The sequence below is a fragment of the Palaemon carinicauda genome, chromosome 31, assembly GCF_036898095.1.
Source record: "Palaemon carinicauda isolate YSFRI2023 chromosome 31, ASM3689809v2, whole genome shotgun sequence".
NCBI classification, from domain to species: domain Eukaryota; kingdom Metazoa; phylum Arthropoda; class Malacostraca; order Decapoda; family Palaemonidae; genus Palaemon; species Palaemon carinicauda.
The window spans coordinates 65,162,029-65,174,602 of record NC_090755.1 but is presented as its reverse complement, the minus strand read 5'-3'; the positions used below and the strand labels follow the sequence as shown (position 1 = coordinate 65,174,602).

General features: G+C 46.3%; 2 protein-coding genes across 2 annotated transcripts in view; one reads left to right on the top strand and one right to left on the bottom strand.

Moving 5' to 3' along the window:
* Nucleotides 1–12,574, top strand: part of LOC137624778 (serine/threonine-protein phosphatase 2B catalytic subunit 3-like) — a 568,901-nt gene that overhangs the window by 113,314 nt on the left and 443,013 nt on the right. The gene's annotated exons all lie outside the window — the stretch shown is intronic.
* LOC137624479 (metallophosphoesterase 1 homolog) overlaps nucleotides 482–12,574 on the bottom strand; it is a 105,450-nt gene continuing 93,357 nt past the window's right edge. Inside the window, exons 4-7 of the mRNA XM_068355255.1 lie at nucleotides 3,632–3,769; nucleotides 3,216–3,332; nucleotides 2,059–2,287; nucleotides 482–1,744 (exon numbers count right to left, since the gene is read on the bottom strand). Coding sequence (XP_068211356.1) covers nucleotides 1,542–1,744; nucleotides 2,059–2,287; nucleotides 3,216–3,332; nucleotides 3,632–3,769 — 687 coding nt within the window. The 3' untranslated portion in view covers nucleotides 482–1,541. The remainder of the gene's footprint in view (nucleotides 1,745–2,058; nucleotides 2,288–3,215; nucleotides 3,333–3,631; nucleotides 3,770–12,574) is intronic.

Below are 12,574 nucleotides of genomic sequence, written 5' to 3'. Positions count from 1 at the left end.
TCTTTAGGTAATTTGATGTTGGTGGTATGAAAGGAAGAGCTTCCAGCACATGTCGGAGCAGGTCAATATCCTTACACTTCCCCAACCCTGAAAATACTCCCTGAGGTAGTGTATATGGGGAATATACACACAAAATTCAGCAAACTGAAAACTTGACGAGGAGCGCAAAGTTCTAAACAGTCTCTAGTATTGTCATGGGCATTGGCAAGAATAACAAGAAGACACTTTTCTCACTCTTCAAGAAATAGGTCTGTCTTAACAGGAGGAACCAATTTACAATTAAGTAAATGGAGGTACTGACATTACTAACAATCATTCCCCCTAAGGTGCAGAGTAATTGGATCTATCACCATTTGAGCCATAAACCAATGCAATGACCAAGCAACACTCACATCCTATTTCATTTTATTTCATTTCAATCTAAAATAAATGAGAAAGTTATTAAACAGTCTTGAATAAGACACAACAGTACTACAGACAAAAATGGAGAGTTTGAATAGGAAAGTAGCCACGGTTACTCGCCCACGTTCACCACCAGTCGTTAACTATCTTGTTAATGATTTCAACCATTGTTCCAGCTCCATTGCCTAATTATAAAGGACAAAATGTGTGTATACACATAGAAACAAAAATAAATATAACAAATCTTTCTTTAAGTACTGTGATTACAAGTATAATGACCTATTACAACATGTGCCATTAATGAGAGAGAAAAGAAACTAAGTAAAAAATCTGGTTATGGTAACCTAAGGATGGAAGATAGCTCAAGAGATCATTAAAATCTCTCAAAATGGACCAAATATTATGGACATAAGAATAATTTCAGATATTAAAGACTGCAAGTATGGAAAATATCCTCAGTAGAAATGATCACAGATATTAGACTGCAGAGATAATCATATACATGAAAATAAAATAAGATTTAAATAATGGACGGAGTCAAGGATGGAACAAATAGAGAAAAATAAAGAATATACAGTATAATATTTGCAGCAATGAATTACAGTTAGTCTCAGTATTTGCTGCTTGAATTTCTGAATCACTTTCTTCATTTAAAATCTCTGAAAACATTTTTAATTTGACCCCTGGTCCCTTGGACACTATAGTTTAATAAACTATAGTAATAATTAAACCAAACTATTTTTAGAAATAAAAGCACTCAAATGCATTTAATAATTGAAATGCTTTCATTGTTTTTTCTTGTATTTCTTAAATACAGGTACCATAATTTGGTGGAAACTACATCATGTATTTAAAATAGAAAAAATTAAGAAATTATATGAAGAAAATATTTCAAGATTTCTTAATGAAACTAGAAATAAACTGCTCTATCAATGCAAATATACCCCCAACAAATCCTAAACTAGAAATCATAGAACAAAAATGTTGCTCGTACATGTTTAAGCAACCATAAATCACTTTTAAGTGTAGTGATACAAAACGATACTTTACTGATGAAGCATCAGATAAAATAAAAATAATTATTTTAACCATATGCTTACTTTTATTAATCACTGACCCAAGGCAGTATACTCCTGATGTCATAAGCTGTGATACTTTGGACACTTTCTGCAGAGATAGTGCAGACAGCTCCTGCATACTGAAAAAAGTCGGTGCCTCATCCACATGCAAATGTTGGGTAAAATGAGGAACAGAGCTGCAGTTATACACATTAGGTACATCCACAGCTGGCTGAAGCGAGATGGTAACCATAAGACAGTATAATGAACTAGGCCAGACTTACCTGAAAAATCATAATAAAGTACATTAAAATTTAACAAAATTCATTACCTGCCCGTACATATTTACAAAGACTGATGAGAATATAAAAGTTTTATATTGGAAAAACATATAATAAAATCATCTAAAATCTGTACCTATTTAAAAAATTTTAATGATAGCCTTCTCCCTATGAACTTTATAATCAATGACAATTAAATTCAACGGGCATGACAAGAAGGTTGGAATAGTTTTTACATTATTTACAAACATCATTAAAAGCATTCCTACATTTATACTTCTTTATGAATTAAACAAAAATTAAATCTCTATACTTACCTATGACAGCAAATCCATACCCATATGATTTCTTTCCCATTCGATACGAACATGTGGGAACTGTAACCTCATGTAATTTGTGCCCACTATGATCAAATACCCAAACGTTCCCATCAGCCTTCAGGGGCCAAAATTCTTGGGCATGAAGTTCCTTCTTTGTAGCAACAAAATGAAAGGAGTCATGTTCATGACCAGAAAATATAAATGAAGGGTAGTGACGCGATATTTTCTGCAAGGAAAGGGATATAGAATACTATAAATCAAACAAAGGAAATCATACTCCTATGTTGTAAATAACAAATCCTTTATACAATTAACATCCCATCAGAATGATTTCTACCCAAATACAAATCTGAACTAATGTTTGTCATTAAATTCTATTCAAACCATTACAAATGATAAACATACATTTGTTATTATTCTTCACAAACCTTTCATAAAACCTTTTTCATGTTAACTAATTAAAAAGGCCAAACACTTGATATACTGTTTCTTCCTGTAATCTCACTATCTTGTATTGAAAGTTTATAGATGTGATACCACATGATTCCTTGGTAATTCAGACAAGCTCCTACCTAATATCAGTTTTTGGTTATCAAAATTCATAATTTTCTTTCCTGCACTTTTTTTTTTTTTTTTTTTTTTTTTTTGGTATTGATACCACAAGTTTGCACTACTAAATGTAAATTCTCCGACTGGAATCTACAATAGAAAAATAAAAAAAATTACCCTTATACTTTTCCTTCATATTACCCATTTTCTAAAACTTGTCTGTGGTAAAATAGGCTCAGATCTCATTTCTACTTAAGGCTTACATATATATTTCATGATCTAATACTAGTCTGAATTTAAGCTATATAATCATATTTTTTATATGCTTAAGAAAAGGGAACACTAAATCATATACTTGAAATGATACCTTTAAGTCAAGCAAGATCAGAAATGCACTTACTTTTCTAAAATTCAAAAAGTGGAAATGTAAATACAGTGCATAGTACAAATAAATATTTGCACCATAAAAAATTATAAATGTAATCTCCAAAGATATTTTTATTAAATTCTATGGACGATATCATAACCTCAATTAATTAAATTTGCATGACATCACAGTTAGTCATCAAAATCTGAAATGGTTGAGAATAGGACTTTATTCTTACCTCTTTAATAACTTTTCTTGTTATTGGGAGAAGAGGAATATGAGAAAGAAGAATCCTTATCGTGTTCTCTTCTTCTGAAAAATTGGGCATGCCATCATAATCATCCATCACACGCATCTGCAAAGAGGGAGTTGAAGAGAGAGTAAACCTAAGCCGCTGAAGGAGAGTAAACAGGAAACTTTCAAGTTTCAAGGGGTAAACATCGATATAAGCAAGCTTTCAGAGAGGAGTTTCACAAAAATAAGGTAGTTTTGTTAGAAGAATAATTATTCTTTAAATTGGCTTGATATCATCTTAACATATAAGACTGACCAAGATACACTACTAGAAATTTAAGAACAATCCAATTTCATCCTGCAAAAAGATATAAATTCTTAATATTGTAAAAAAAAAAACAAAGCATCAGGGGAACTAACCTGAGTAAATTCCAAGAACTTATAGGAGACACTATATGATTGATTAAATTCCTGGTAGAACCGCTGTACTTTGTGCAAGGTAACTTTGTCTGGCCCTTCTCCTCCAATGTCGTTGTCACCCGGTACATAAATTGTGTGCTGCAAGTGATAAATCATATAGAGCATATTAAAAACCTTATACAAATGGATCCACAGAAAGACTGCAAGGAAAAATTGATAAGAAGAGAAAAACCACGCAGTCTAATTTTGTATAATCTTTGAACAACAAATCTCTTTATGCAAAATCTTTCCTTATTTTGAAGTTCATTTTATTTTAATCTTAGGAGATTAATTCCATTACTGTAAACTACAATTCAGTAATTCCTATTTATCTGAAGATTCAAAAAGTCTAAATTTAATAACCCAAATGAATCTTAGGGAAATTTGTTAAAAATACACAATACTGTAACCTCTCTACATGCACAATGCTCAAGGTAGCAAGAAAGAGTTGATAGGTTGATAGGGGAGAACACCTGGTTTTAAATGGATTCCCTCTTATGACATTCCTAATACTGTAGTAGGTTGCTAAATATTATTATGTCCTGTGATGTTCTATTTCTGTCCAAATGCATGATATAAACATGACAAATTCGTAGATAATTTGTATTTTTCCTAACTATACAAACCTTAGCTATTTACATGGGGTGATTACTTCGGCGCAGCCGATGACGAGCCATAAAGTTTTAACGAGGGTTTCCTACCCCACCGCTAGTTAGCAGGGGGGGGGTAGGGAGGGGTAGCTAGCTACCCCTCCCCCTCACACACACCAGAGAATACTCCACTTTACTTAGAAGTAGGACTTATCTTGGGGGACAGGGCTGGCGGGCACATAACTGTAAATAGCTAAGGTTTGTATAGTTAGGAAAAATACAAATTATCTACGAATTTGTCATTTGTTCCGTAACTGAAATACAAACCACGTTTTTTACATGGGGTGACTTAACCCTTAGGAAGGGTGGTAAGTCCCGGCCATACTGACTTTGGCTTGCCCGGGGATTCCATATTCGAGCGATCAAGTACTCGGACAATAGGGAATCCCTGCTCCTCGCTGGTGGTTGTGAAACTGCCGCGGCCTACGTAAGGTGTGTGCGAAGGTGAAAAGTGACTTGTCCCAGGCAGTTGCCCTGGAGTCCCTCAGGAGGGAATCCAGGCTAGGACTCTCCCAATACCACCTCGTCAGGGTATGGGGACATGACAGTATTACACCTAATACTAGGAACACAAGGAAGCATGGTCTACCTGCAGTGGTTTGTGGTCAGCTGTGCAGAGAACCCAGGATGCTGCTTTCTCCGTGGGAGGAGAGGATGAAGAAAAGGATAAGGGCCAGACAGATCTTTTCATTCCTGCAGACTAACACCAGGTAACAATGCCCTCAACCTTCTGCTACTTGTCCATCAAGGAGCCTGAGGTTTAGACCAGCTGTTGTGCAGCCACCAAAGGGCCGATAGAAATGTATCGAGCCTCCTGTGGGTCATGTCTTGCAGGTAAGGGGCTGAGAAGAGGTCTGATGCTTCAACATCCCCGCTTGTAGGACCTGCGTCACTGAAAGATGCTCCATGAAGGGCAGGGACGTATCTAAGCCCCTGACATCATGGGCTCTAGGGCGGTGCGACGGTGAAGGGTCAGGATTCAAGACAGGGTGTAGCACCCTGCGAATCCGGGCCGAGATGGTACTCCTGGAGACCCTTCTCCTCGTTACCCAGGATCCACGAACGAGACTTGGACCTGGAGACGAACTGCAGCTGTTCTCTGAAGACACCAGCTCGGACCCCCTACCAGCAAGGTAGGAGATGGACTGAGTCATCTGCAACAGGACGGAGACTCGAACCCTGGAAGGAGTCGAAGCGGGTCCGGCACTCCCGGATTCCGAGTCTCGGCAACAAACCTCAGGGACGAACCTGAATGTTGCCTCCCTCTAACCCCCTGAATGGGCAAAGTCGTAAGAGAGACCATGTGACTCGCTTGGCTGAAGATAGGCTAGCAGGAACACTGTCTACCCAGAAGGTGGTGGGCTGGGGACTTACGTAGTGGTTCGTCAGGGGGTCTCTTTAGAGACTCGAGGACTCGAACCACGTCCCAAGGAGGAGGTCTCACCTTTGACTGAGGGCAGGAGAGGACAAGGCTTCGCATGCGATGGAAGAGTTCCAGCGGGGGGAGAAATGTTTGTCCCTAGAGCCAGGAGGCAAGCCTTAAGGCTGAGGGATAGTCTTACACAGTCGAAACTGAAAGGCACACTTATCCCGCAATCCCACTAGGGGCTCCGCTATTGCTGGAAGCGGCAACGTGTGGAGGGATGCCCTCTCCCCGACACCGGTTACAGAAACTCGCCCTATCGCCTGGGAGACTAGTTGCGGAAGACTTGCGCAGGTGTCCAAGCCTCCTTTTCGCCACTTGTTGCGAAAATCCTCTCTCTGAGGTGCTGCTGGATAGACTCCCGGCGGGAAGAGGAGCAAGCTACGGAGGCAACACATCGATGGTGTCCCACCGTTGCTGGAAGGCCTCCTACCAGATGGCCTTGGGATCCGTGACCGGGGAGCAGTACAGCGAGAGCTTGCAGCTCAGTGCTGTAGCGTACCGGTCCACCGAGGGAGCCCCACCGAGGCAGGACTTGTAGGCTACTTGAGGATCCAAAGACTACTCGGAATGTGGTGTCCGTGACACACTGCTCAGACTGTCGGCGAGCCCATTCCTTTGCCTGGAATCAAGCAAGCTGCCAAGGAGACCAAGGGGGACTCGGACCATCCCGGTATCTCTACCGCACGATGGGATGGTTGTACTGAAAAGTACCTCCTTGTCTGGGCCAGAAAACCATCACTGTGGTGTTGTTGTTGATCCTCATAACCACAGAGTAGTCCGCCAGGCTAGGTGGAGCTACTGAAGAGTCAGAAACACGGTTTCCGTCTCTAGTAGGACTAGAGAAGGTTCTTCCTGGTTCTGACCCCCGGCCTGAGGACCCATGGATCAGAACGTGGGACCCCCCCTTTTCTTTGACGCGTCCGAAAACAGCATCAAGTTAGGGGGAAGGACGAGAAGGACCACTCCCTCTTGTAGGCCCTCGTCAGCTTCCCAACCCTATTGGTTCGTCTGTACCGGTTGTCCCCTAGGGGTCTCGGCGTCAGGGGAGACGTGCCCCCGACTCCCCCGCGCCCCGAGTCGCCACTGAGAACTCAACCTGGGGCGACTGTGGAAACCAGACGGGCCAGGGAGGAGAGACGTAACAACCTTGGGTTGGAGGGTCTTCTCGTGTGAGGAAAGGTCTCGCGACCTTCCTCTGCCTTGGTACCCTGACGTCTGAAGGGAAGGCTACGGGAGATAGGAGCCTAAGAGCAGGCTCGGTATAACAGACTCTGAGAGGGCTGCGGGGAGGACTCCTCGAGGACCACCATGATCTTTAGAACTTGGTAAAGTCCGAGGAGCTTGTCCCGATGACGAAGAAGGGAAGCCTTCGAGTCTGCCAGGATCGGCCAGCCACCCAGGAACGGAGTGGCCGGAAGCCGATGCTGAGCGCCCGTGAAGAGATCCGAGAGGAAGTATCGGAGAACTGTTGAGGTGCCGTGGAGAGGCCGAAGCACAGCCCTTGAACTGGTATACCCGCCTTCCAGGCGGACTCCAAAGTACTTCCTTGAAGATGGGTGAACCAGGACCGGAAGTAGGAGTCCTACCGGACCAGTGTACCCATGAAGACTTGTGGTCTCACCGCAAAGCTGACCGCGTCTGCTGTCGCTATGCTGAACGGAGACTGTTTGACTACAGAGTCGAGAAGGGAAGGAGGCGACTACGGAGGCCTCGAAACCTGTTAGCCACCTCTTGGAGTGGGCGCCTCTCTGACATGGACTGGACTTCCGCCCGGAGGACCTGTCCCCTCACCGATCCCTACCCAGGGAGGAGGGAGGGCCTCGAAACCAACCGGGACTGTTGAAGGAGACAAGCTCGGAGAGCTGGCCCTTGGCCTAGTCTCTGGCACTCTCCATTCCCTGAGACCAGGGCAAGCTGCACTGGCGTAAGGTAGTCCTTGGGTGAGTAGAACTCAGTCCAGGACCGAATCCTTCCCTTACTGAAGAGGAATCTCTGAATCTGAGATCCCCTTGAGGTTTCTCCTGAGGGCCAGAACCTGCCAGAATGCAAGTTCTGACCCCTGGAGCTCCTCCTCCTGATGGACTGGCAGCAAGGTCTCCCATCCCCGGAGGCTCTTCCTGGGGAGACTCGTATACATGCCCCAAGGGTCCAACTGGATCCTAATGGGTCCTTGCGGAAGACAGGGCCTCAGGATCCCTCCTAGGAGAGAAACAGGACCCCAACGATGAAGGATGTAAGGCTTCGCCCCCTCCGCACGATAGGACCCTCAGGAAGAGGCGGGGATTCTCCCTATAGAGTGAAGGGGGAGAGGTCCGGGTCTTCCGACCCTCCTGGGGATGGGCAAAGCTCATCCGCAGGGGAGGGGAGATGGAGTCTGAGGAGGGCTCATCGCCTGCATAAGGACTCGCGAAGGGACAGGATATTCCTTGGGGAAAATACCATGCCAGGGATTCCTCTCACCCCCTTCAGGGGGAGAGGAAGCTACTACTGATTAGTGACCCCAGTCAGAAGGCACAGGCTCATTGCCTGTTTGAGAGCTCTGACAACGGCATCCCACAAGGGATGCCGACCAATCCTCGCGCTGACAGGGAGTCCCTCTGGAGGGAGTCCCTCTGGAGGGAGTCCCTCTGGAGGGAGTCCCTCTGGAGGGAAGAGGATCGTTCGATCCTCTGAGGGAGATGACACATGAGGGTTCGCCCGTAGAGAATCTACAGTGAAGGGAGAAGAGACCTTTGACCTGTCCGGAACCCCCCCCCACCCCGAGAGGGCGCTGCTCTGCGCTGCGGAGGAGGGAAACACGGAGGTGGCCTGACCGCCATAAGCCCTGATGTAAACAGGGCGCGGTCGTGTCGGAGAACGGTGCGCTGATCACGCTGACGATCGCGCAAAAAGCACAGATCTGGGTAGCGCGTGAATAAAAATGCGTAGCAGAATAACCGCGCCCGCATGCCCGCGTACCCGCGTGAGTGTGGGCGTATCGGCGACCGCATGAACGATCCCCGCGTCTCCGCACGTATGAAGATCGCTGGCACTTGCACGTGAAAGATCGTGGGCGGGGGAAACCATCCCACGCGCGAACGATCTCGGCGAAAAAAGATCGCCGGTGCTAGCGCCGTCGGCAATTGCATGTGGGGAACCATCCCACGCGCGGAAGAATAACGCTGAAGAAACGCTGATGATCTTCGGTGCTTATGCAAGTACGAAGATCGTCGGCGCTAGCGCGAGAAAAAAACCGTAGGAGACAGTGAGTGGGGACCCATAGTGCCCGCGTGCGAATCATCTCCAACTATGTAAGACGATCGTCGGCGATTCGCGCGAGCCCGGACGATCTTCGACGCTCACGCGTAAGCGACGATTGTCAAAGCTCGTGCACGAGAGAAGATAGTCGGCGATCACGAGCGGGAACCTCGGTGCCCGCACGCAGACGATCTATGACGATCGTGAGTGAGAAACCGCGCGCGGACGATCCGTGCGATGATTGCGTGAGCCTCAATGGTCACGCGCGGGAAACTATCCCGCGAACGGAACGATCTTCGGCACTCACGCGTACTGTGAAGATCGTCGGAGCTCGCGCACCTAGCGGTGAACGGCCGTCGACCGGACGGCCTCGTTGTCGCACGCGGGAAACCTTCCCGCACACAGACCGATCCTCGGTGCTTACGCACACTAAGAAGATCGTCAGCGCTTGCGCGCCTAGCGCTGGATCCGAAGATCACCGGCTAACAACCGTTGCCGGGTTGACGATCGCGAGCAGAAGGGCCTTGAAGGTCGCGCGCGGGAAACTATCCCGCACGCGGACGATCATCAACGCTTACGCGTTAGCGCGAACAGAAGATAGTCGGCTAACGATCGTCGACGATCGCGAGATCGCGCGTCCCTCGACGATCGCGCGGGGGAAACCATCCCGTGAGCGGGCGATCATCAACGCTTACGCGTTAGTGCGAACAGAAGATTGTCGGCTAAATCGCCGACGACCGCGAGATCGTGGGCGGGAAATGATCCCGCACTCGGGCGCTCTTCAGCGCTTATGCGTGAGTGAAGATCATAGGCTCCTGCGCAACAGAAGATCGTCGGAAAAGGTTGAAGGATCGCTAACTCGTAGATCAGGAACTGGGATGTGTCCCTAAAAGGGAGAGCATCCCCTGAAGAGGACCAGGAGGTCTACTTCAGTGCCGACGATCAACTGAAGGACTGCTAAATACTCCGAGGAGTGTGCTCTGTGAAGTACCTTTCCCGCGAACGGGAGAGGTGGCCTTCGTAGAAGACTTAGAGACACCGAAGGCTGAACTACTGGAGAGCGCCAGTGCGCTATCTCAGGAACCCCAACGATGTGCGCAAATGCGCAGGGAACGTTGGTAGCAGCCTAACTGAATACTGGAACAGGGTGTCTCTAAGGCAGTCTCAGGAACAGCAGTCGAGCGCTAGCGCGTAAGGGAACGTTGGCGCGCAGGTGATACCTGGCACTTAAGGGACTTACTCAAGGTGTGAGAAAGTCTCTCCTGCCCCGAAGGGAGGAGCCCGTTAGATAACGGGGGCGTGGGCGTCCAAGGCGCGTCTGCAGTCAGGAATGGATACAGCAGGCAACAGGAACACTGAGGGACGAGAGACCAAGGGTCTAACGTAGCCTGAGTAGAGAGGCCCCAAGGGGATAGTTGCAAGACCCCGAATGGTCAATGCAACGAGAAACCGAAGTTTCTCCGTCACTAAACACCGAAGTGTAGAAGTGACTAAAGTTACGAGAGCCCGAGGGAACTGCGTAACTAAGATCCGAGACCCCGAAGGGTCAGGGAAAAAAGAGAAACCGAAGTTTCCCTGACACTAACACCGAAGTGCTAGTGACTGAACAGCAAGCTGTTGACGACAGGAACAATCCTCCGAAGAGGAGTCTCTATGAGTGGTCTCTCTCGCGAACGAGAGAGGTGAGCACTTCGTAGAAGAGACTGGTGAAGGAGCCCCGAAAGGCCGTGAGATCAGCAGACGTAAACAGGAACCATCCTCCGAAGAGGAGTCTCTGTGAGTGTCCTCTCACGTGAACGGGAGGGGACACTTCGTAGAAGAGACAAAAGGAGCAATCCTCCCAGGAGGAGCCCTTAGTGTGGCCTCCCTCGCGAACGAAAGAGGGCCGGACTGATCCTGCAGCTGCTCAGCCCCTTGAGCGTACCAACAGAAGCGACCGCTCAGCCCCAGGAGCATAGTCGCTAGTACCATGGTCTAGCCTTGCAACCGCTCAGCCCCTTGAGCAAGTCACAAGGGCGGTCGCTCAGCCCCAAGAGCATAACTGCCAAGGACCAGGGAAAAGTAAAAGGGAAGTTAATTAACTACCCTGGAGGCGAACCTCCTTATCGTTCTAAGATGCAATGAAGAGCTGGCAGCAATCACGAGGGAACTTCTAAGAGAAGGAAACGCCCCTGATGAATGCCTTGAGAGACGGCGGCGAAGCAGACTCCCCAGGATAAACAGGAGAGCTCTGCTTCGAAGGCACACACAACAGGCACGAAGAAACAGCATCGTAAACTGGAAAATAAAACAGAATAATTATTTAACAGAAATTCCCCCGGGTGGAACTCCGAAGAGAAACCCCGAGGGAAAGAACATAAGAACGAAAGAAGGTATGCGCCCCCCCCTCCCCACCCGGCATGCCCAGGTGAGGGGGGGACGAAAGTTAACAAAACAGAATTATAACAAGATAATTATGCAACTGACTTTGAATGTTCCAAGGATCACCGACCCCCGAAGGGACGTGAGCCCTGAGCTGAAAAGTTAAAATACAATTATATTCGTAAAAATAATTGAGACAAATAAGACGAAATAACGACTCGGTTCTGAGAAGCTATCGTAGGCGTAGTACGGAGTAAGAGGTGAACAACCTCAAGAGAAGGGTCGGCCTCCACGAAAGGCAACCATGGTGGCCTAGAAGTGAAAGGCCGTGATCACGAAAAGATCGTGGTGGCCTAAGCCGGCGAAACTCTAGTAGACGTACACAACACACACCGCATAACACCGAAAGCAAAGGAAACTTACTATTTTCTATACACAAAAATATATATAAACATCAGTAATGTTTAAATATATTAAGTATAAGAAAAGGAAAGTTAAAAGACAAAACAATAATGGCCGTCAAGTGAGGATAGGAGCGGAGACCTCCGATCCCTATCCGAGCCAAAAGTAAAGTGGAGTATTCTCCGGTGTGTGTGAGGGGGAGGGGTAGCTAGCTACCCCTCCCTACCCCCCACCCCACCCCGCCCCGCCCCCGCTAACTAGCGGTGGGGTAGGAAACCCTCGTTAAAACTTTATGGCTCGTCATCGGCTGCGCCGAAGTAATCACCCCATGTAAATAGCGTGGTTTGTATTTCAGTTACGGAACAAATTAGCTTTGCCTTTTGCACTGGAGTCTGTCTCAGATCATTATTCATCCTGAGAAGACATATCTCTTCAGTGAAGTTTAGTAAGAAATCAATAGAAGTACTTTAGTACTTGTAAAAATTCTGTAAGTTTTTTATATATAGTAATAAGCAAACCATCAAATGGTTCCTTTACTTTATTCAAAATGCTGTTGTATAAAAATACAAATAAATATAGTAATATTTGTTTAAATGAAAGGACTTTAATTATTTTTATATAAAGCCATTAGCTGTGATCCCCTTCAATATCATCAACATTGGGAATAATAAAGCTATGGAAAATACAAACAATTTCAGTATACAGTGTGATCCTGGGGTGCAATCAGTGCTAAGCTTTCTCTTTCTCTTTCAAAGAAAGTCTAATATTAAGCTACACAAGTTCTGAATAATGCTGAATTTCATTTAGGCTAACAACCTGGTCTTTGGA